At 33.7% G+C, this 26,033-nt stretch overlaps 3 protein-coding genes across 9 annotated transcripts in view; 1 reads left to right on the forward strand and 2 right to left on the reverse strand.

The window, feature by feature from the left end:
* LOC140448851 (uncharacterized) overlaps positions 1-8,032 on the reverse strand; it is a 31,854-nt gene extending 23,822 nt beyond the window's left edge. The window contains exon 1 of the mRNA XM_072541972.1: positions 7,945-8,032. Within this exon, the coding sequence (XP_072398073.1) occupies positions 7,945-8,032 (88 nt within the window). The remainder of the gene's footprint in view (positions 1-7,944) is intronic.
* LOC140447590 (methyltransferase-like protein 22) overlaps positions 1-26,033 on the reverse strand; it is a 540,943-nt gene that overhangs the window by 446,234 nt on the left and 68,676 nt on the right. For 3 of the 7 annotated variants that reach the window (XM_072540328.1, XM_072540325.1, XM_072540326.1), the window contains exon 1: positions 20,572-20,723. The exons of the other annotated variants lie outside the window; for them this stretch is intronic. The gene's annotated coding sequence lies outside the window, so the exon portion shown is untranslated. Of the gene's footprint in view, positions 1-20,571; positions 20,724-26,033 lie in introns of those variants that run through there. 7 annotated transcript variants of the gene reach the window in all.
* sca (scabrous) overlaps positions 16,191-26,033 on the forward strand; it is a 32,661-nt gene continuing 22,818 nt past the window's right edge. The window contains exon 1 of the mRNA XM_072540323.1: positions 16,191-16,563. Within this exon, the coding sequence (XP_072396424.1) occupies positions 16,349-16,563 (215 nt within the window). The 5' untranslated portion in view covers positions 16,191-16,348. The remainder of the gene's footprint in view (positions 16,564-26,033) is intronic.

Here is a 26,033-nt window from a genome sequence, read left to right on the forward strand (position 1 = left end):
TATCCATCTTTTACGGGGCCTTCCTCTTGCTCTGTTTCCTTACGGCTTCCATCTCTGGACTACTTTTACAGCTCGATTATCTGGCATTCTTTCTAGGTGACCAACCCAGTTTAGTCTTTGTGACTTTACAAATCTGACAATATCTGCGCTCTGCATTAGTTCATCCAGCTCGTGGTTCATTTTAATTCTTCACGAACCATCTGGGTTTGAGCATTGATATGAATAGTGCTTGGGTCTCAAAGTCTTCCGTAAAGATATTGGCAATTACTAGAGATAATGGGGAACCCATTGGGGCACCATTTATTTGTCTGTAGAATTGAGATTGGAACATGAAATAAGTGTTAGAGATACAATGTTTAATGAGAGATAAGTGGTCTTGTTGGATACTGCATTTAGTTTTCAGAATGTTTAGAGTTTCGTCTATAGGAATGTTTGTAAAGAGTGAAACGGTTTCGAAACTTACTAGAATGTCTAACTCTGATATAGAGTATATTTTAAGAAGTTCGATAAAATGAAAAATTTTAGACAAGGGATAAAGCATTATCGGCGAGAGGATGTAGAGTTTTGGACAAGTAATTGGCCAATGGTTGTGTATGGCAGTTGTATGCACTGACAATGGAACGTCGAGTAATATCAGGTTTGTAAATTTTGAGCTCTAGAAATTAGAGATTGTTTGATGTCAACAGAAAGAAAGGTTTTATTGATAATGGCTTTTGTTGTTTTCTCTAGATGGGTTTTTAGATTATTAGGAATTGGTTTGTAGTCTGAGTATTATTGAGATTTGACAGTTTATTAATGTAAGAAGTGTTTAGGATGACGGTGCCATTTCCTTTATCGGTGGGAAGAATGACTAGATTTGGATTTGACTGAAGTTCTTTAGAGCTTTTTTCTCAGATTGGGTAATGTTCGGAGTAGAAGGCTTTGAATTTCTAAGAACTCAAACGATGTCTTGTCTAGTTATTTCAGCGTCTTTCGAAGGTAAACTGGAGATGGCTTCTTCAGTTTGACAGATGGGTAACAGACCAATTAAAGCCTTTTGCTAAGGCTTGAGTGGCAATGGTCGAAATAGGAATATCACAAAAGTTGTAAACCACTGTAGTGGTTTTCAAAGTTGTAGGTTTTTGAATTTGTTCGGCAATTAGATGCGCTAATTTCCGCTTCCCAAGTTCCTTGATACTGTCCCATAATGAAGGATGTACATTAAAAGAATGAGTAGATAACCAGATATTGAACATATTGATATGTGTGACATCTAATTTGGGTCTTTCTAAGAATTTGGTAGATAGAAAAAGAAGAAATATGGTGTTTAAGTTTTAGAAAATTGGCAATGACTTTATGCTTTCGGTGGGCTTTAAGGCCCCATCATAGTCCCCATTCGCTTCTGTAAATCAAGAATTATCCGAGACGCCATAGAAATTGAAAAAAGGCTAAATTGTGTCAATGAAAGAGATGACGGCATCCAGTTACCTTTAACATGGTGACGTTTCATAAAGAAAATATCGTTCGCCGCACCCTTCAATCAAAATCCTACCACCAAAATGTTCGCGCCAACCCCCGCGCCAACCCCCGCGCCCATCCCCGTGCCAAATGATTGACAAATTTAGAGTATAAATGCCACCCCAAAAAATACAGAATTTGCTAAAACATACGTCGAATTGAATTCGATAATATGAATATGTACTATAAAATATGGAAAGCGTATTGTGTTGTATAACTGAGTTTCGTCTTTAACGGGATAATTAATGTATCCGTTGAGTCATTACCTTAAAGTTGGACGTTCCTAACCAAACCATTAGACGTTCAGCAAATGCTTTCGTATCATTCAAGAATTCTGTCGGAGCCTTCACACTCCTTTGTTATTTTCGTTAAATCATTTTTTTTTTTTTTTTCTTATTACTTTACTAAAATATCATAGTATTTTTATCATAATAAAAGTAATCTAAATGTTCTTTATTTAAGAAAGGTATTTAATTACTTGGTTTGCATTTAAATAATTCAAATAATGTTAAGATAAGGCCAAGACAAAGCCAACAAGCATTATTGCATGAAAAAATTAGACTGCCGAATCAAGTTTAATTGACGTTTTATCATTTTCTACCTGAGATAGTTATAACATAATATATAGTGAACCATTGAGATTGTTATTTAAATAAGTATCAAAACGTCTTCAATATGCTGTTTTGAAATTACACGAACATTTTCTATAAATGCCCAAACATAATATTTAAATTTAAAGACAGTTTATTATTTCTAGATAATTCAGTTTAAATAAGCAGAGCATAAACCGACTAATTTTTTTGCATTTTTACCGCAACAAACCTTTTTTATTCGATTTTATATTTTTTTTTTAACTTCAAAAGTATTTTTTTTTTTAATTTTTTCAAGTGAGCCGGTAAATTAACAAATAACTTATAACAAAAAAACAATTTCCAAAATCGCTTTGCGTATTTTTTTTTTTTTTTTAGTGGTATCCCATAGAAATAAATACTTTTTCTCTCTTGGTAATTTTTCAAAAAATGCTTCCCTTTGGCGCAGCCCGTTATTTGTTTTAAAAGGTTAAGACAGTTCCTCCTGAATTCGTACTCAACATTCAACTTTTTCAAGAGTTAGTTTTGTTAAGTTTACCAACTGATTTGGTATTCCTAGCTCTTTCATTGCCTTGAATATTTCTCTTCTATTCACAGACTCGTAGGCTGCTTTGTAGTCTATAAACATGTGATGTGATGTGATGAGTATCTACGCCATATTCCAGTGTTTTTTCTAAAATTTCTTTCAACGTTGCAATCTGATGAATTGTCGATTTACTACCTTTGAAACCAGTCTGGTATTTTCCTACTATCCGTTCTGCATATGGTGTCATACGGTGACATAGTCATCATCATCAGTAGCATTACAGCTCGTTATGAGCCAAAGCCTTCTTCAGAACAATCTTCCATTCGCCCCTGTCTCTGGCAACTCTTCTCCATGCTTTTACTCCGATGGATTTTAGATCATCCTCTATGTTATCTTGATACCTAAGTTTTGGTCTTCCTCTGGCCTCTGGCGTCTTCCCACTGGTCCTCTTCGGTCGAAAATTTTTCTGATCGTTGCATCTTCATCTCGCCTAATTACATGTCCTACCCATCGAAGGCGTGCTAATTTAATATATTTTACAACGTCAGGTTCCCCAAAACTTCTATATAACTCAAAGTTGTAACGCCTACGCCACAAACCCTGTTCTTGAATTCCTCCATATATTTTTCTTAGAATTTTTCTCTCGAAACGTTCAAGCAATTCTTGGTCGTTCTGTGTAAGTGACCACGTTTCAGACCCGTATGTTAACACTGGCCTTATTAGTGTTTTATATATGGTAACTTTAATTTTTCTGGGTAGTTTTGGGGCCACATGTTTCCTCAAGCCATAATAGCACTTATTGGCAAGCACTATTCTTCTTTTAATTTCTTCGCTGATATTGTTGTCTTTGGTCAGCAGCGAGCCCAGGTAGACGAAGGTGTCCACACCTTCCAGTTCCAGATCATCAATTAATAGTCTAGGTATCTCGTTGCCTGATCTAGTACAATACATATACTTGGTTTTCTGTGCGTTTATTTTTAATCCCATTCTAAGTGCAGACGCCCTTAGTGATCGAAATGCTTCGATCAGAGATTCTGTGGACCTAGCAATAATGTCTATGTCATCTGCATATCCGACCACTTGTACAGATATATTAAAGATGGTGCCATTCGTATTAATATGGCACTCTCGAATTACTTTTTCTAGTGCAAGGTTAAATAAGAGACACGACAGTCCATCTCCCTGTCTCAGTCCATTTTTACAATGGAAAGGTCTGGAAAAGTCGTTTTGGATTCTGACTACACTCTCTACGCCTGTGAGTGTAAGTTCCGTTAGTTGAACAAGATGAAGCGGCATTTGAAATTCCACCATAGCGGTGACATAGTGCTTTGGAAAATATTTTATACGCTGCATTTAGAAGCGTAATTCCTCTATGGTTAGAGCATTTAAAGATATCTCCTCTTTTGTGTATAGTGCAAAGTATTCCAATATTCCAATCGTTGGGAAGGAATTTCTGTGTCCATATTTCTTTTATAAACTGCTGTAATGCCATTATGGTATCGTGACCATCTTCTTTATATAGTTCAGCTGGGAAATGATCTATTCCGGGTGATTTGTTTCTGGCTAGTTTTTTAACTGCAATTTTAACTTCAAAAATCGTTGGTGGTTGCTCGTCTCTCTCGTCTGTTCCCCTTACCTCATCTCTTCCGTCTTCCAGGTTTTCTTCTTCTTCCAATATATTCAGTGCCTGGTTAAAGTATTCCACCCATCTACTCAATACATATTTCCTTGTTGTTAATAGGTCGCCATTCTGACTTCTGCATTGTCTTGTGGTTGCCTTGAATTCTCTGCAATTGACACATCTCTCAGCTTTTGCATATTCCACTTTATTTTCTTTCCTGTTGTTTGAAATTCTAGTCCTCAATGTTGAGATTACTAGATAATGATCTGAGTCTATCTTTGCGCCTCTATAACTTCTGCAGTTTATTACGTCTGTTCCATGCTTTGAATCTATGAAGATGTGATCAATCTGACTCGTTCTTCCATCAGGAGAGGTCCAGGTTACCTAGTGTACGTTCTTGTGTTTAAAATAGGTGCTAGCGACTGTCATATTTAGTGCTGCTGCTAAGTTTATAAGTCGTAATCCATTATCGCTACTAATGTTGGGTAGGCTATGCTTTCCTATCGTGGGCATGAAAACTCGCTGTCGTTCTTCTTATTGCATTCATGTCACCTATACAATCTTAATGTGATTTCTGGGACATCTAGGTCTTCGAAGAACTGTTCTTTTATTTCCTCTGGTTTGTCATCAGTTCGGACATGTGCATGCATTGATCAAACTGGAATTAAAGAATTTCCCGTTTAAGCGCAAATAGCACATTCTTTGACTGTAGGCTTTAAAGTTAAAAATAAGGCTTTTTGTTCTTTGGTTTACAATAAATCCCACCCCATTCATGTGTTGGCTTTCAGTGCAGCTATAATATATGGAATGGGTTCTCTTGTCAAGAGTGTTAGTTCCCATCCACCGCCTTTCCTGCAGTGCTAAAACATCTACTTTGTACGTGTTCGCTGTCTAGAAAGATGAGAGTGCTGCACTTCGGTACAGGGTTCGGGTATTCCATGTTCCTAATCTCAATTCCATTTTTCATTTGCAGAGTCGTCGTCATGAGTTCCGTCCAGCTAATAGTTCCTGAGGTTCCGTAACATATGCTTTTTTACAGGAAGAGGTTGTCAGTCTCTAGCCCAATATCTAACCTGGAGTGCCAGGTTAGGGGTTGGTCTTCGGTCAGGGTTGCCATACAGTTTGTTTTAGTTCGCGGTTGGTATTTTTATTTCCGAACTACCCGACATAATTAGTAAAACGGGTATTTCTTATTTTGCACTTTACAATAACTCGGTTAGGGAATTCCCCTATCCACCACCTGGAGGTGCGTCCGATGGGAGATAGACAACGAAGTAGTACTTGACTATACTGAAATTGCCATTGAAAAATTCAAGTGTCTCACATGTCGCATCAGAAGTTATTTCCATTACAAAGGAAATCGTACAGTAAAATTTTTAATTGGAACTACCCCTTCTGGCATGATTTCCGTCATCAGTAAAGGCTATGGAGATCGAACTTCAGATAAAGCAATTTTAGTGCAGTCAAAAGTCCTAGAAAAATGTATACCAAAAGAGGATGTAATATTGGTGGATAAACAGTTTTAAATTAAAGCAGATTGTCTCAACATAAAATAGGGTTGATAAGACCACAATTTTTGAAAAAGAAGGCTCAGTGGTCCCATTTAGAAACTGTTGACACTGCTACTATTGCTGTTGCTATGGTGCATATTAAAAGCTCCATTCAGATACTCAAGTTATTTAAAGTTTTTTTTTGGGCCCATTGGTCAAAATTTATTGCCATATGTTGATAATATGATGGTTGTTGTTGCTGCAATTTAACAAACCCAATTTTACACGAAGATAAATTCATTCTTGTTAAATATTTTTTATCTACTTCAATTTTTGTTTATGTATTTAACTCTCAAGTAATACAAATGTTCATACAGGAGTGTATTTACAAAAAAAAACTTAATCTTAACTTTGATTTGTTTTGTATTTAAATAATGTTTTAAATTAGTCTTGATTTTTTTTATGTTTATAACTTTTAATTTTGATGGTAAATTATTGTATCTGAATTCCAGTATATATTCTTTTCCAGATTTATTTGAAATTTTTACTGAAATTAAATAAATATAAATTCAAAAAATCCTTTGTAAAAGGTATATTTATTAAAGACCTTTTCGGACTGTTACATCACAGAACGTTTTCGGATTAAATGATCAATCATCAGTGTTTCTACAAGGTATACATAAGGTAAGCCAGAAAATATCTGGGTAAAACCATTTAATGATGATAAATTTAAAATTATACTAAATATTAGTTAAAAAAGTTGTCACACAAAATTTCGTACTGAAAGTACGTCTCAAGGAGGCTAACCTCAGTTGGGAGTCACACATTTGCCATGCAGTGAATCTGTTTAAAACTTAAGTATTTAACAATTTTCAACTAATATGTAGTATAATTTTAAATTTATCATCTTTAAAGGATTTTTACCCAGATATTTTATGGCTAACCTCATGTATACCTTGTAGAAACACTGATGATGGACTATTTAATCCGAAAACTTTTTGTGATGTAACCAGGTTGAAAGGGTTTTTAATTTTTAAATTTACCTTTTACAGAAGATTTTGAATTGAAAAAATTTTATTTATGGTATACAGCCACCTACAGGAATTTTTTTCCTTGTGGAAATTAAACCATTTGGTTATCTGGTTAAATGATTGCATTGGTCACTATATTTTGTAAATAAAAGATTTGTTTTGCTTTAATAACACAATATTTTTATGTAGCTTAGCTATATCTAAAAGAGAAAAACTAATTGCAGATTTAAATAGGTTTTTAGTGATTCTTCACTTTAGTTTTTTATTATTTGTTACAGAATTACTAATTATTATATTCTACATTTCAAGATTATTAACTGCACTAAACCAATCTTTACCTTACAGTTAAACAAACAATACTAGAGAAAAGGCAGTGACGAAAAAAGATATCGGTGGCAGATATCGAGATGCGCAGGCGATAAAACAAAACTAAATAGAGCCACCAAAGATCTAAGTTACTAAACAATATTAAAAACAAAGGTATCGAGGATTACCTAAGTTCTCTTGCAGCCTCTGAAGATAGTTTGGAAGGCAACAAAAAAGCTAAAACAAACACAACAATATTGTCCTCCAATATGAGACATGCAGGGTTAATGGGCCAGAAATAACAAAGAAAAAGCCGCAGCTTTTGCTGAACACCTAATAAAAGTTTTTGAACCAAACGAACCAGATCCCAACGACAATTCTAGCGAGATTCATAACTTCTTAGAAGCCCCGCTTCAACTGGACTTTACGATTAAGAACTTGACAGCTGACACATTAAAAACGCTTACAGAAATAAGAAATGCAATTATGAAAAATACAAAACCAAAAAAAGCCCCAGGGTTTGATCTGATAGCAGGCAAGTTATTGCAAGAATGTACAGTAAAAGGTTACAAATACCTGCAGCGCATTTTCAACGCCATCATCAGAACAGACTACTTTACGAGTCAATAGAAAATTTCACAGATTATCCTGACACCAAAACCTGAAAAAAAACCAGAAGACCTAAAATCCTATAGACCTATAAGGTTGCTGCCGATTCTATTAAAAGTATTCGAAAAGTTCTATTGATAAGACTGATTCCAATCTTAAAAGAAACTAATATTATTCCGGACCACCAATTCGGCTTCAGGCTAAAGCATATAACAATCGAGAAAATGTACAGAATAGTAAAAAAATCTCCTACGTAGTGGAAAGTAAATCCTACCTCTTAGCAACCTTCCTAGACGCCAGTCAAGCCTTCGATAAGGTTTGGCATGAAGGCCTACTTTATAAGATAAAGTAGCAATTGCCATGTCCTTTCTTTTAACTCCTAAAATCTTACCTATCAGATAGACACTTCCTGGTAAAGCAGCACGATGAATACACTCAGCTCCATCCTATCAAAACAGGTGTTTCACAAGGAAGCGTACTAGGACCTATTTTATTTCTGATGTTCATTGCAGATCTCCCATCTATCAGTAACACAGAAGTTGCTACTTTTACAGACGACACCGCAATACTGGCCATGGACTCTAATCCCACAAAAGCGTCAGAAAATTTACAAAAAAAATCTAAATAAAATAGAAACTTGGCTAAAAAAATGGCGAATTAGGGTAAATGAGACCAAGACAACACATGTAACCTTCACAATGAAACGAGGTGAATGCCCTCCAGTCATACTCAATGGCAAGCAATTAAGTAAGGCAAATGACACAAAATACTTATCTAGGTATTAATCTTGACAAACGACTATCCTGGTAGAAGCACATCTTTACCAAAAAAAAAAACAACTGGACAACTCTAAATTAACATTGGATAACAAACTGCTTACATACAAGGCGATCCTCAAGCCCATATGGACATACGGTATTCAGCTATGGGGCACCGCTAGCAATTCTAATCTTGCAATCCTCCAACGCTTCCAGAATAAAGTGTTAAGGTCTATGGTAAATGCTCCATGGTATGTTACATCTTCCTCTATAGAACAAGATCTGGAAGTGCCTTCCAGATGTACCCCAATTTTCTGGCGAAGCGGTTATTCGATGACAATAATGAAGTGCGTAGGCTGAAACGTTTTAAACCAAATGATCTACCAAACAAATTAAATGTTTAACCAAAACCAACAGTATTTTAAACTCTACCTTAATTACGTGATTGTGTTTCATTGTTTTATTATTTAACTTACATACTTTTTAATTAAACTATTCACAATAAATTAGTAACATTTACAGTTGCTAAATAAAGAAAAGAAACTCTCCACTGGAATAGGCTCCTACACGCTATGTATACAAACAAATTACTTATTATTCTTTATTTTTGAATAAATTGTAATTTTAATTGGAGTTAATAAAAAAAACATTTTAAGATAGACATTTTTAGAAATTACATTATGATCCGTCCGCTATCCCCAGTAGCAGTAGTGCAGTGACTACTGAACAGTGTAGTAGTGTCTGGGGGCTCAGGAGACTGAGACCCCGGAAGCCCTAAAGAAGATGTCATAGAGAATGTCGAAAGCTCGGCGCAGTTATATTCAATGCAATGCAACCCGAAAGCCTGGTGAGTTTAATATTACTTTTTACAATAATATTGATCTTAGCTTTAGATTTAATTGTACTAACCATAACTAACTCGTTTTTGATATAAATGGAATATTATTACATGCAACGGTTGAATTTTAAAATTATGCTGAATATTTCCAGATGAATTTCTTTACACATTAGATTTATTAAGCTAACCAGCTCTGGTATGAAACTTAACAAACGAATTCTTCGTTTGAATATTATTGGTAAAAGTGAGAAGCTAATAAATAGAGTCAAATTTTTGCGGATCAATAACTAAAAAAATGAAAACTAATGAAATAAGTTAATATTCTAATGAAAAAAAGAAGCTTATAAACGTTTAATAAAATCTTGGACGATAGCAAAATGATAAACTTCAGAAAAATCTCAAAATTTTTACAGAATAATGAGAACCAACAAAAATGTAGGCGCATTGTCTAAATATCAATATCGAAAAAACCACTACATAGAATAAAAATGCAAAGATATACAATATAATAGAAAAATCTGAAACCGCGAACTCGAGGAATAACAAAGACATTAGCTTACGCCGCTTTGCCAAATCAATTAGTACCTTAAATGTTGTTTCGGTAAGCTTTTAAAATTTAAACAAAATGATGACTAAAAAAAATGTATAATACATTTATTATGAATGCATTAATGTTGCCGAACTTGAAATAGTGGATATAATTAGTAAAATGTATATTTTGTATTTTGCACTTTACAAGAACTGACAACTATTCCACGAAGTAAAAAGATATCTGACAGTATTGCAAAATGACTGATTTCGAATACAACGCTTTTAACCATAGCAAAAGCAGTACTGTACTGGAATTGCTCTTTTTAATTTATGGCGCAAATGGTAGTTTCAGATATATTTCCCTCAGTGTAAAGGGTATTACGAAAAGCTTTGTAGTAGCAAGAAAAGAAACGATTTTGGAGAAAGATGAATAAAGATATCAACAGTAAAAGCGGGTTGACAAGATCCAAGAATGCTTGGATTCCAAGTTGGACCAAGTGGACTTGTACAAGTGTTCTAGTAGTTGCTGATATGTTGATACATGAGCTTGAAATCCAGAAAAAATAAAAAATAAAAAATGTCGCACTTCTAGTATCCTTATTTTTCACTCTCTCTTTCAGTTTTCGATTTTTCGACACCGACGCCATTTTAATTTTACAATACCACACTACTTGAATCCAAGGAAGTTGGCCAGCGTCCTAATTAACTTGGATAGAACCTGTTGATACAAGTGTACTTGGATGAACAGGTGACACGATCAAAGCAGCTTCCTAGTGTTACGCACGCAACGTCCAAGCAGACCTTAACCAAGTACACTTGGATAGTGTCAAGCAGCCTTAATAATCAATTCTTATTGGACGCAAACATACGTATAGATAGAACACCTAAACCATTCGCATATGTGGTATTTGTATATTTGTATATTCTATATCACGTTAATCGCCACGAGGAATTCACGGTGTGTCGCACTAAAAAATTAGTTTAAGTTCTGCGGCACAGCAGTTATGCCGCATGCTGTACCAATGTATTTTGTGCGTGGCATTTCTACTATACCGCGGTTGCTATACATTTCCTCCTCCTCTATCCTTGATCCTTCATAAGGATGTGGTGGCTATACATTTATTTGGGAGTAATAAATATGTGGCCTGGCACACCGACGTCGCTCACTTCCCCGGAATTTCAAGTTTCGGTTAGCAAAGAACTCAGTAACTCAGTATATGCGGATATGCTTTGGAAGTTTGTTTATTAGAAAAAACTAAACACATTTTATAGGGAAAATACATTATAGACTACAAAGAAGCACGAAACATAGTAATGTTCATTGCACGCTATACAATTCCAGGGAGACCGAGGCAGTTATCGTATTCTTTCGATATTCGGTGGTAACATACAACACAACGATTTTTTGTTTCCACATTCTGAAGTTTATGATTTTATTGAGGCTCTACCTCCTGTGGCGCTGTGAAATAAAAGAATCATCAGGCAACCTCTTCTGTCCACTGCTGGACATAGGTCTCTCCAAGTTTTCGCCACTCTTCACGGTTTTGTGCTTCTTGTTGCCATTTCTTGGATATTCGTCTAATGTCGTCCATCCAGCGTGTTGGTGGTCGTCCTCTGCTGCGTTTGTCTTCTCGTGGGCGCCAGTCAATTAGTTTTTTGGTCCATCTTGTGTCTTTCAGTCTCGCTATGTGACCTGCCCAATTGATGAGCAGGTCACATAGCGGAATAAAATAATATAGCTTCGAAAATATGTTCTTTGAACTCGGTAATTGCCATCTTGGTCTTTGTTACTTTTTTATGTAGAATGTAGGCATTTAAAACTATGGTTCCTAAAATTAGCTTAAAGACCAGTTAGTTTTCTTTACCACTTAATGAGTGAATGATTGTAAGATTTTATCTGATCTGCAAGGTCTATGGACGCTTTAGAGTTATTGTACTCGACTATGAGTTCAGGTTTTTCTACTTGATTTCCTCATTTATTTTTAACAGTTTTCATAGTGTCAGTATGTTGGTGATAAGTGTCTTTCCACTTTAGCATCAACACTCCCGTATCACTTTCTCTGGCACATATTTTACCTTTCAGTTATTTAGATTTTTTAACTTCTTTACAATAAGTTTTCAATTTTGTCCTACTGTTCCAACTAAGTAAGTTTTATGTTCCAAAAGCTTCTGACCTAAAATAAGACTTATCGGTGTAAATCGTACGACCCTTTTTAAGCAAGTTTTGTGTGGAATGTAAATCTACTCCTGCGGATGCTCCCAGTGGATGAGTATCTTTCTTGCAGTATATGTTAAGGACAATGGTGTATCCTCCTTTCAAACATAGTTTGTACAACTTGACTCTATATTTATGGCATTTATTTTTGACATACTGCCGAAAAGATAATCGTGCCTGAAATGGCACAATTGTCTCATATACACTTAGTTCTTTTTCTGGTACAATAACATCTTGATATCTCTTTTTTAGCATGGATAGACAAGGCGTCAATTTTCTTATTCTATCATGTGGATCCAGATTTACAGATTCATTATTGTTGAAGTGAATGACTCATAGTATTAATTCAAAATGATTTCTACTCATGTGGTGCATTAAGTTATTTTTGTACAAAGCACTTTTGGACCAATATTTTGTGATTTTTGGGTAGAAACATAATCCCATTCATATGACAAGACCTAAAATATTTCCAATTTCTTCAGTTTCTGTATCGCGCTACCACTATAACTTTTATATTTTGTTTGGGTTTTCTTCTGCACTGAATATCTATTGGTTTCTTCTACTATCCTAGTAATAATCTCATATGTAAATAAAAGTTTAAAGAATTCATATAGACCCTTGTCAAAATAACCGTGAAGTATATGTGGCTTTGGTTGGCGTTGGTTCGACAAACGAAAATCGTTTCGAAATTCTGAACTGCTACAAAACCGCTACAATCGTATTATCCAGAGAATTTAAAACTTATGCCTTATGTGGAGACCCTTCTGCATCTGATTTAAGTTGACCATGAGGTAGTTCGGCATTGACATTATCAACATAATCTACACACGTTAAAACACTTTACAAAAACCATGTCTAGCAAAATGGGTTGTACTTACTCTGCGCAGTAGGAAGTACTAAGTAAATCTTAAATACCATCGTCGTCCTTACTGGTGATGTGTTGTACTTTGTTTATGTTCTCGTAAAGGAAATGTGCGTGACGAGGTATCGTTTTCATTAGCTTTTTCACTAGGTAAATAATCATCTTCAAAGTTTTCGTCTCATAAATTTCTTTCGTCGTATTCATCATCAGATAGCATCTCTTCTAAAAGCATTTAAATTCGACGTTGGTCTTTCTCGCAACTCATTTTTTCAACTACCTATAGCACTATGATAAACTGTACCTACTCGTCGATGGTACGATTACAAATGATCAGTGTAAAATATAACAACCAAATCCACGAATAGACAGGTTGCAACAGGAAAGTGAGGCACTTGTTGCATGGTCACAGTAAACAAAACTATTTCTTTAGGTTCTGTGGCACTTAAGCTGTACAGCAACAAAAAACAATAAAAAAATGTTTATTCGTAAAGGAATACTGCAACTTTTCTAAAATATATTCAAACAACTAAATATTGATGTAAATTTAAAAAATCGCGAGGTGGTCTGGGGTTAATTTTTTTTATTTAACTGGCGATTAACGTGATATACAGGGTGTTTCAAAAAAACGTAACCCCGTCTCTAGGGTAGGTAAAAAACTGTAAAATAATTGTTGTTTGCTTAGTAAAAAATTTTTGTAACGCCATCCGTTTTCAAGATACAGGGCGTTGAAGAAAAAATTTTTTTTAAAAATTACGCATTTTTTACGATTTTGCCGAAACTACTGGCAAAATTGTAATGAAATTTTATACGAATATGTTTTGGAAGCTGATACATCCCATGAATTTGTTTTTATATCTGATTCTCATAGAGGGCGCTAGTTACACGGATCGTACTAAGTATTAGTTAATATAACTTTTTTAAGAGTATAATTATTAATCAAAATTTCAAGTAAACTTAAACATCATTCAATTTTACATGACAAAGGTACCTACTCTTGGTAAAACTCGATACTGTGTACCGTTTTCGGAATATTTTGATTTGAAAATTATGAAGTAATAATTGATGCTGGTAGTAATTATAAAGTTCTAATAGGTATACCTCTATTTTCTCCAAGTGTGCCATGGAAATCTGACATTTATTGATTGTTATGACGATAAATCAACAATAATTAGAGTTTTGAAACCTTGTTATTTGTAAAATTAAATCAAAATGTACTCAAATGTTGAATAAACTGACATGTTATTAACCTTAGGCGAATGTTTAGGATGTTCTAGTGCAGCTGTGACACGTTAGGCAGAAAAGTTTCCTAGAAGAAACTTACCAAGTAAAAAACATTTAGAGCCGTTGAACGACGTCGAGAAACTGGGAATGTGAGACCAAATAAAATAAATTCTGGTAGACCAAGAACAACAAGAACAATTAATAAAGAAAATAATATTTTAAATTTACTTGATCCAGATCCAACAGTTAGCGTAAGGAATATAGCAAGACAAACAAATACTTCTTCTTCAAGTACTTGTCGGATACTGAAAGAACAGCAATTACATCCTTATCATTACAGACAAGTCCAAGAGCTCTTGCCAGATGATCTATCGGTTAGAGTGGATTTTTGTAAAAATTGCAACAGAGGACAGCCCACAATCCAAATTTTTTAAAATGCATTCTTTTTACGGACGAGTCCACGCGACAAGGTATGTTTAACTCCCATAATGCACACTACTGGTGTGATGAGAATCCACGAGTCAAAAGGGTATCACATTACCAACACTCATTTAAAGTTAATGTTTGGGCAGCAACTTTAGGTAACAAATTAATAGGTTATCATATTCTACCTGGAAATTTAAATGGTGATATGTATCTTGATTTTTTAAACAATTCCTTATTCGAGATATTAGAAGATTTAACGCTAAACGAGCGAAGATCTTTATTTTTTATGCACGATGGAGCTCCACCACACTTTGATAGAAGGTGTCGTAATTGGTTGAGTAATCATTTTCCGAATTGATGGATTGGTAGAGGTGCAGAAGCTCCGATTCATTGGCCTCCTCGGTCATGCGATTTTAACCCTTTGGACTACGCAGTTTGGTCGTATATTAAGGAAAAAGTCTATGCTGCAGAGGTAAATTCACGCCAAGAATTGGAAGAAAGAATTCAACGTCAATTTAATGACATCATAGCTGATCCCCTACCGTTTAGAAGATTAATGGAATCTTTAGAAAAAAGAATACACTTGTGTATTCGCGAAAACGGAGGGCATTTTGAACACTTACTGTAATTGAATTTTATTTTATGTTTAAAGTCATTAAGTCAGTGCTTAGTCATTAATTTAATTTTCTTCTTGTGAGTTTTGTTTAATTACTATTTTATACCAGCATCAATTATTACTTCATAATTTTCAACTCAAAATATTCCGAAAACGGTACAGAGTATCGAGTTTTACCAAGAGTACCTTTTTCGTGTAAAATTGAATGATGTTTAAGTTTACTTGAAATTTTGATTAATAATTATACTCTTAAAAAAGTTATATTGACTAATACTTAATACGATCCGTGTAACTAGCGCCCTTTATGATAATCAGATATAAAAACAAATTTATGGGATGTATCAGCTTCCAAAACATATTCGTATAAAATTTCATTACAATGTTGCCAGTAGTTTCGGCAAAATCGTAAAAAATGCGTAAATTTTTTTTTCTTCAACGCCCTGTATCTTGAAAACGGATGGCGTTACAAAATTTTTTTACTAAGCAAACCCCAATTATTTTACAGTTTTTTACCTACCCTAGAGACGAGACCCCAGAAACCTCAAAAAAGTCTGGCGAGTTGACAAATTTATTATTTTTATGGATGGCATAAAAATTATCAGAACTTATCAAATTGAATAAAATAATTTATTGGGATTGTCATGTACGTAAACAGTTAATAGACCATACAATAGGGAATTTTAAACACAGGAAATAAATGCCGACACTGAAAGCGCATATTTTATATGGTAGGAAAACATTATTTAAAAAAAAAACTTTTGACAGAACTTTTAACTGAAAATAAATCGCCTCATTCCCTCACAACTTTTATTTTTGATCAGGTGTAGATATAACCTACATACATCCTGTATAGATACAAAGGAACCGAAGTTTTGCGGCCACTACAATTAAACAAAAGCCTTTTAATCAACTTGCGTAACATAAAATCCCCCTGAATGCATCGCTGTCCATGCAGAAAGAGGACTACAATTGCACACCTGCTTAAGCGACGCATGCCCACATATCACCCAAGTTCTATAAAAGTACATACCACCCTACGAGTCTCCACATTACCTTACGTCGTACCAAACACAAAGTACTTCGCGGAGTTGGAGCCGTTAGAAACGATCGTTCATTGCAGACCTGCTCATTTTTGAAAGGCAAGCACGTGTTGGAAGACGAAGAGTGATTGATTGGATTGTTTGTAAAAGTGAAATAATACCGACAGAATCATGAAGTCGTGTGTATTGACTTTAGTTGTGGTTACCTTATGTTTTCAGTGCGCTGAATGTGATTTAGAGGAAGATTTTCGCGTGTTGAGTAAACAAGTGACTGCTCTCTTGGATAAACGGAAAGAGGATGTTAAGATAATCGAGGAACACATAAAAAGAGCGATTTTTGATATACCGGAGATAGTGGAAATGAGAAACGAGATTAAGAAGCTTAGGTAAGATTAATTTAAAAATAAAATGTGAATACTTCTTTAATTATAGGTTTGACTCTGGGAAAAGTTAACTTGTATATCCAGTTGAATTAACTTTGCTATTGTTTGTAAGTCTTTTAGTTTCACTAAATTTGTTTACTTTGCAAAAAATATCTTAAAATGTACTTTTTATAATAAAATAAAGTTCATTTTGGTGAGAAAATTAAAATGTTCTGAATCTTTTTTTGTGGGATTTTTATGTTAACTACCAAATTTAATGGTAGGTAGTACACAACAATTTTAATAAAAATTCGTTATATCTGACGTTTTGATTTCCACGTTTTCTAGAAAATACATCCGAAAATATAAATTTAATGAATTGTTTTCTTACTTGGAGATAGAAAACAAAACTGAAGATGTTTTTTATTTCCACGTAACAATACACAACAATATGTGTAATTTGTATTTCGAAAACAATTTCCAAGTTGGAAATAGAAACATCCAATAGAACGTATGTTTAATTAAATTTGAGGTTTATTCCATTAAATCTAGTATGTAGTTAATATAAATTGAAGTATTTTAAAATGTTTTAAAAAGTTGAAATAATTTGACCCTATACTTCATTCCAATGGCCAATATAGATGTAAAAATCATAAAAACATATCGTTTTCTTAGAGTTTAGAACATACATAATATTTCAAATCGTTTTATCTCTAATATTTGATTATCGTAAATGCTGCATATTTATTAAAGCAGCACGGGGTTTTGTTTACTACTCGTAGGTATGTACGTACCTGCTGCTAATTGGACGCGAGTATAAATACTAACTCAAAATTAATTACATACTTAAAACATTTTCGTTAAATTTTCTTTTATTTCAAAATTGTTTGTATATATTTTGTGAAATTCACTAATTACACAAAAGTCTTCAAATATCAATATCAGATTTCTATTTTGCGGAACCAATTAAGAGATCTTGAGAAGGGAAGACATTTCTTGAGATATTGCCTTAAAAACGATTCTCGACAATTTCAATATTGACAAAACAGTAGAAGCTATTATGGGATTAAAAGGGATTTCCGCAAACACAGGACTAAAACGTTTTACATTAGCTTGGAGATAATGTTTATGAATGTGATCAATACAAGTAAATAAAAGATGAAATTAGAAAAAGACCACGTTTTACAATGTTGGCAAATAAAAGAAGAAATCGGGGTATCAAACAAAATCTATTTGCCACAAACTTGAAAATTATTAATTATGTGAAATGTTTCATGTTGTCTATTTCGTTAAACTATACCACTATTTTGCATTTCTAATAAAATTTGTGATGGAATTAAGTATCGATTTATATAAGTATCTGCTGTCATCTCCTTCTTTACGTGCCATCTCCGCGACGCGACGAAGGTTGGCAATTATCACTGCTATTCTAACTTTTGATACTACAGCCCGAAAGAGTTCAGTAGAGCTGCATCCAAACCATTCTCTGAGGTTTCTCAGCCAAAACATTCTTCTTCTACCTATGCTGATATTGCAGTTTTCTTATTTTGATGGAATCCAGTATCTCCCTGCTGTTCTCTATTCTTCTTAGTACTTCTTCATTGGTTATCTGTCTGTCCACGAGATCCTCAGCATTCTTCGATATGTCCACATTCCAAATGCTTCCAATTTATTAAGACATTATTTATTTTAAGTCCATGTCTCCATACCATACAAAAAAACAGAAAATACATAACACTTTAGTACTTGTTTTCGAGCCTTTTCTATTCTAACTCTAATTTCTTTGGTATAATCGTTTGTTTCATTAATGTTTGCCCCTGAATAGTTATAATTCTGAACTCGTTTTATCGTCTTATTATTTACGTGTAGATTGATGTATCTAATATTTTTGTTTGATATAACCATGAATTTTGTTTTCTTTATGTTTAGTGACAGATCAAATTCTTCACTTGCTGCAACAACCTTATCTAAAATTCTTTGTAGATCTGTAATATTTTCTGCTATTAGTTTTGTATCATCAGCATATCTAATTTCACGTATGGGTAGGCCATTTATTTTTATGACTGCTACTATGGATTAAACAATGATGGCGACAAGACACAGCCCTGTCTAACACCACTTTTGATTTTTATTTTATTAGTTTTTAAATTATTTATTCTTACGACAGCTTCTTGTTCATAGGAGAAATTATTTATTATTCTTATATCCCGTGTGTCCATGTTCTTTGTTCTCAGTAGCTTTATTAACTGATTATGTTTCACTGTATCGAATGCCTTGTTATAATCTAGGAAGCAGACATAGATGTCCCGATTTCTGATCCAGTATCTTCAACGAAATATTCGTTATCTATTTTGTCTCATTCATATCTATTCGTTATCAATTTGATTTTTGTATCCATTACTGTGTCTCCCTTTTCATCAACTAGTATATTTTTTTTGTATTCTGGGCTTCTAGTTACTTCTTTTATTTTCCTTTGTAAACTAAAGCTGTCATATTTATTTTGTAGTATTTCTATTTCATCACATTTTTCTTTTAATCAATTATCTTTTGCTATTCGAATTTGTCGCCGTATTTCGTTTTGTATTTGCTGGTACAATGATTTATTTTTGTCCTTATATACTCTTCTTTTGTTCATTTCATTCAGTTTAGTATTTCGTCCGAAAACGAATCTTTTCTCTTTTTTTTTTATTTTGCGTAGAGTACTTTGGTACATTTTTGAAGGTTCTATTAAGTCAGCCTTTGTTTTTTCCAGTTTCTTTTTTATGTTTTCTTCATTGCATTCTCCTTCAATTTGTACGGTGTTTAGACGTTCATTTATTTTTTCTTTGATATTTTCTCTGATTTTTGGATCTCTTAGTGCATTTATATCAATCAGTTCTTTCTTCTTTTGTAGTCTATTCTTTTCATTTTGATTTTCATATGTACTACTAAGAGATTAGTTGTAGTACAGGTTGTTAGTATATAGTACAGGTTGTGTTTTGACTGCAATAATACTGTTCCGATATCTTTCTTTGATCATTATGTAATCTATTCGATTTATAATTATCTGATGTTCATTATCTCTTGACGATTTCCACGTGTACAAATCTCTATTAGGCAATTCAAAGAACGTGTTTGTAACAATCATATTATTATCTTGGCAGAATTGTATCAACCTATCTTCTCTTTGATTTCTATTCCCTAATCTAAAATTTCCAAGAAATATATATATGAGAAAAAAAAGAAAAAAAAAAGCAAACTTTGATCTTCTTGAATGTTGAATTGTGAAAGAAAGATTCTATGTCTCGCCATCATTTGCATTTAAACTTCTCGTTCTACTTTGTTGTCGTTGGTAATTGTTGCTCTTAGGTATTTGAATTCTATAACCACCTCGAAGTTATGGTCAATTATAGCAATATTTTGCCTTATTCTTTGTAATTCCCGCTTTTAAACAACCATGTGTTTTGTTTCATATTCATTTATATTTAGACCGATATTTGATGCAGCATGTTCAAAACTTGAGCATTGGCCCCTGCTTCGGTTAAGTATTAAGGAATGAGCCTGTTCAATATTATTATGGATGAAATAATCAGAAAAGTACATACAATATCATTTCATACTATGCAGACGACGTAATGGTAGTAGCAGTACACTAACTGCAATGACACTTACATCAAGGTAATAGAACAAACAAACCTTTGAAAATTATAATCTTAGTGTCTAAAATAAACTGCATGACAACATCAAAGGTATTAATGAGATGCAAACCTTAAAGTTGGTTAAATACTTTTGAATTATTTATCTGTAAGACATGTTTATCCGTAACAATTACCGCAACTTCTACTCACAGGGCAATATTTTTTATTATTTTGTTTCCTTATTCTCCTTAAAATACTTAATAATAATGCACAACGTTGTTCTTATTCACCGAAGCAGCTTACTTATTTGATAATGGTTTCCAAAATAAATTCCAGAACTCTTTCATGAATAATTAGCGTACCTTAATTCATTTTAGCACATAACCTGAGAGTTTATTCGGAACAATTTACTTACCTGTGAATTATAACACCACTGTTTCCATAATATTTTCGTCCGTTACTCCTAGAATTTCGTTTAGATAATATTTTTTCGGCAATTTCCCGTAATTGAATTAACACAAAAAAGCAACTTTCACGGAACTATTCCACAACTAAAAATTTGGCATCTACTTTATTTTTGTAATGTTTGATTTAAAAATGTATTATATAACTGACGGTGGCTGCCAAAATATTCTGTTGATATTTATTAAGTCTGATTCTATAAAATGAAAATTATTCTCACTTTACTAATGACTTTGTACTTGTGATAGATCCTAACTTTTTCCTAATAATTACTGGTGCACAAAATCACCATTAAAGTATATTTCAGAAATTTGCGATTATTTTGCATTTTGGATTAGCTTTGACTTAAACGGTCCGCTGTGCTGATAAATTTAATAGCATATTCTCCCAATATTTTAAGCACTGTCAAAGACAAACAAAAATACGGCTATAACTGATAATGTAGTTTACATTCATTTAGAGAAATATACAATTATTAGTTCAAAAATAAAAGAAAATTGCAAATTCTATTGTTTCTAAATTGTAGTAGTAAGTATTTACTGATAAAATAATAACAATAACAAACACTCTTTTATTCTTAATGAAAAAATAGAGATATATTAGAAGTAACGTATGGTCCTAAAGTTTTGGCAAAAATTTCAAAAGCATATAACTCTGACCACAATAATCTTATATTTTTATTAAATTATTCAACAATTTAACTTAACTATCCTTATTATAAATCAAAATTCAAATGACAGACAAGGGACCATTATTTTCGATTTGCTTAATAATTCCCCTGACACGTTGCATCATCCTTTGGACGACCTCGGCGTCAATTTCTCTAATTTTTGTATATATGCGGCGTCTTAACTGTTTCTGATTTTGTGCTTCCCATCCGTTATTATAGACTTTCCGACTTAATATTGCCCAGAACTCTTGAATTGGACGAGCCTGAGGTAGGTTGGGGAGATTGTCTGCTTTCGGTACAAAGGTAATGTTGTTAGTTTCGTACCAGTCCCTTGTGATCCTCGCGTAATGACATGAAGCAAGATCTGGCCAAAAGACTATTTGATCATTTGCATGATGTGTGTTCACAAACTGAAGCAATTTAGAGAGACATCTTTGAATATAAATATTTGCGTTTAAGGCTTCGCCTCGAACAACACCAATGTAGGGCTGTGAGATAAAGCCAGCCTCAAAAATTGCACACCATACCAAAATTTTGTCCCCAAATTTTTTCTTACTTTTGAATTTTATTTCATCATGTACATTTTCGTAATCGTTCGTGTAAAAACCATCGTTACCCTTCATTTCTGAGTTGGACAAAGTAAAATATTTTTCATCGTCCATCACGATCAACTTGTTGACGAAATGCACTCGCCTTAACGCGTGGCAACATCTCGGAATTCTCTCTAATTGATCCTCTGTGTATTTTGGAGCTTTCCTTTTTTTCCGGTAGATAATATTGTTACTCGATAGGGTCCTGTATACTGTAATCTTTCCAACATGAAATCTTCTGGCCAGTTTTCGCTGTGAGACCCCAATTTTGTTCTTAACTGCGTCGATCAGTCTTGCCTCTCTTATATGGTTCAAAATCCGCGGTCGGCCACTTTTACGCAAGTTAACAATGGTATCCCTTCTTCACATTTTCTGATTGTGCGATAAATTGTCGATTTGCTTATGTTTTGATCTCGATAAATATTAACAATATCTCGTTTCGACATTCGCCCAACCATATTATAAACACCTCGACGAATATCAATTTTATAAGACATTTTGCAGAGCACAAACCAAAATATTCTGCTTTGTTTATTAAATGTCAATAACTGATGACATTTCAATTCCATGGCCTTCTTTGTTAAATGCATTTTGCTTCTCAATCAGACCAGGTGAAATTTTTCCCAAAACTTTAGGACTATGCGTTATAATTACGAATTAAATCCTAACTCATAATAACTGTCGTCGGTTTTTTCATTTGGATTGGATTGATGACTGGGTTGATTGCTTCGATGCAATTTTCACGCATCCAATATTCTTCTATTAACTTTTCACCTGCCCGCACTTAACTATTCCCTAATTGCAGGAGTAGCAGTATTCGATGCTTCTTGCCATGTTTTCAAAACTGCTGCATCACTGTAACCGTTAAGTCAAATATAGTTGTCGTAGTAAATTTTGTATATTGCCCAAATATGCTCAATGTTATTGAATTCACAATGGTAAGAGGGCAGTTTTAACACATTATGTCCAAAACTAAGTTTGTATAATCTCGTCTACCATAAATATTTTTGGTTTTTCATTCCTTTTGGCTAACTGTAGTAATTCAGCTTGAAATAATCCAGAGGAACTGAAATATTTTCATTCGTTAACTATTCTTTTATTTTAGGTACTGTCCTAATTCTTAGGAATGTGTTGGTTGCTTATTTAAAATTTCCGAATGGTATAAAATATAGCAAAACTATAGCAAATGGTTCATGCAAACTTGGAAGCAGATTTTCTTTCCACCATTTCACAAACATATCCGTATATATGTTACCGTGATTATCAGCCGATTTTGATTTTGACGAAAACACAAGATCCCCACCATCAATAAAACCATGCTTTCCACCCGCATGCAATATAATATGTCTCTATCAGTATCGATGTGTTTTATGGATTTTATACTCCCGTCCTGCCAAATCCGTTTTATTCCATGTTTCGTCTAAATAAACAAATGAAGTGTGTTATTTTTTAAAATTTTTATAGTTCTTATAAAAAACTCGATTCTTTTGTAAACGACACTAGGTTTATATTATGCGACCTCTCCTTCAGTATTTACACTTTTTCTGTTTTTCAAAATTGTCTTGGGTTTTGTCTCACTAATACACAATGCATCACACACACGTTTATGTTGGATTGAACTGGTCAATATAAGGTATCAGTTTCTCCGAATAGTCAAAAACCCAAGTACAGGCTATGAGGGTTCAATAAGTATCTACTTACTAAAAAACAACTACTAAAACCACATTAAATTCTAGATAATAACTAATCTGGTTATTACCTAGAATTACGTATAAACTAAATTATGTCTTTCTTTCTAATTCTTCCTAAGTACTTTGAATTTACGCGTTTTCTAATGAAGTCAGTAGTTGTTCGGGGATTGAGTTGCTTAACCTTGGTTTCTTATATGAGGGAACTTTTAACAAAAAAATTATTTATTTGTAGGTTTTTACTTTGACACCATACACACATAAATTTAGTTTTCGGAATATTAACCATTAGTGCCAATTTGCCATAATCCTCAAATAATTTTTAGTCATATTTTCTATGTCATATTCCTGGACCAAAATAACTTGGTTGAGGGTCATTAAAACTATATTATCATCATCATCATTCTCATTCTACCGATTATTGCGCAGCCTCCCTTACACAGTCGTTCTTCCTTTCGGCCCCACGATTGTCTAATATTCGCTTTTCTGTGCCATGTTGCACCGGCTTGTTTCCTTCTGTCATGGCCCCATCCTAAATTTGGACGTCTTCTTGGTCTCTTGGCGTCTATTGAATACCACAGTGTAATTCTAGTGGACCATCTGTTATCAGTTCTTCTCGATAAATGTCCCGTCCACTGTCATTTTAAAGACTTAATTCTGTGGATTACATTAGCGACCTTGGTTTTCTATGTGATCCATTCTATTCTTTTTCGATCTCTCTTTGTTATTTTGACCTTTGAGTGACTTTGAGGTTCACTATTATCTCTTTCTTTAGTGTCCATGTTCTAAGTTTCGCAGCCATGCGTCATGATTGGTATATATACTAATATATATACACTGATCGAAGGCTTTTTTCTTCAGGTAGAGTGGCATCTTCGATTTGAATATAACTGCATTTCTACCAAAAGATGCCCAAGCCAGTTTCGTTCTTCTGTTGATTCCTGGGAGTAAGGAGCCAGATTTATGTATTAATTGTCCCAGGTATACATACTCGTCTACTGCCTCAAGTACAGTGTTGTTTATTATTACACCTTGGACACCAACCAGCTCATTGTAAATGGTTTTTGTTTTTGTTGACTTCATTTAGGCCAACTTCGTTGGTGGCTGCATTAAGGTCGCTTTAAGTTCTTATATTTTTGCAGGATTATTAGCAATCAGAACGATGTCGTCATCTTAAATGGCTGAGGTATTCTGCATCAATGGATAGGCCTTTGTTCTGTCAGTTCATGTTGCTGAATTTATTTTCTAAAGTTGCAGTGAAGAGCTTTGGTGATCTTGCGTCTCCTTGTGGGACGTATCTAGTAGTGGAAAATGCTGGAGTGTTTTCATAAATTTTTACCTTAGCTTTTGTTTGTCTGCATATATTTGCTAAAGTCTCTATGTACGGTTTGTCAATGCCATGGTTGGTCAAAGCTTCTATTACTGGCTTGAGATATATAAAATGGAAGGTTAATGCTAGCGGTATTTCATATTCTTTAGCTCTACTCATTAGTTCTCGAAGCGTATGGATATGATGAAAGGTACTGAATCTACTTTTAAAGCCAGCTTTCTCTCTTGACTGTGTAGTATCTAACGCATTTGTTAATCTGTTATTGATGATCTTAGTTATTAACTTGTATATGATTGGTAGTAGACTTATAGGTCTGTAGTTTTTGATATTCTCTTTGCTACCTTTCTTATGAATGATAATTATTTTTGCTGTATTGTAGTGGTGTGGTATGCATCTTGATCTTAGGTAGTTCGTAAATATGCCTGCTAAGATTTTCCAGGTTTTTTTGGCAGAGTATTTAAGCATTTCCACTGTTATGCCACCTATTCCAGCTGTTTTAACGCTTTTTATTTTAGTAATTGTCAATTTTACTTCTTCTGGAAGGACGTCTGGTACATCTTCTTGGTTACTGCTTCTTTTCAAGTTGTCAGGGGCTTTGTATAGTTCGCTGTAGAATTTAGTCACAAGTTGTATTATTTCATTTTTGTCTGTAATTCTGGGGTTATCGTTTGTTAGAGCAATGATTTGCTTCTTCCCAATGATTATTGTTTTTTTTTTCTTAGTTTAGTTAGTTTTTTGTTGTTTTCAATTGCATTTGCTACCAGTCTTTCATTGTATTTTTTCTGTCTTCCTTAATACTTTTCCTTATTGTCTTACAAAGTTCTGTGTAAGTATTGTTTTCTCTGTATGTTGCTACGTACTGTCATTTCCCTTCTTTGTTTTAGCATTATTTTGGATCAGACAGTTTACTATGTTTATTTTGTTGTTGCGGGCCTCCAATGTTTTTGGCACTATCAAGGATGATTTCCATTAATTGAGAGTTGTCGATTTTGTCATGTAATCTTTCGTCAATTGTCCTTTGGTAGTGATTGGAGTTTTCTTTTAGACTGTTAATATTTATAGAACAATTTTGGCTCTAATTAGTCTATGGTCGCAGCCTGTTTAAAATGTATATATTACACTGATATCTTTTATTGT

Source organism: Diabrotica undecimpunctata, chromosome 8, assembly GCF_040954645.1.
Source record: "Diabrotica undecimpunctata isolate CICGRU chromosome 8, icDiaUnde3, whole genome shotgun sequence".
NCBI lineage: Eukaryota > Metazoa > Arthropoda > Insecta > Coleoptera > Chrysomelidae > Diabrotica > Diabrotica undecimpunctata.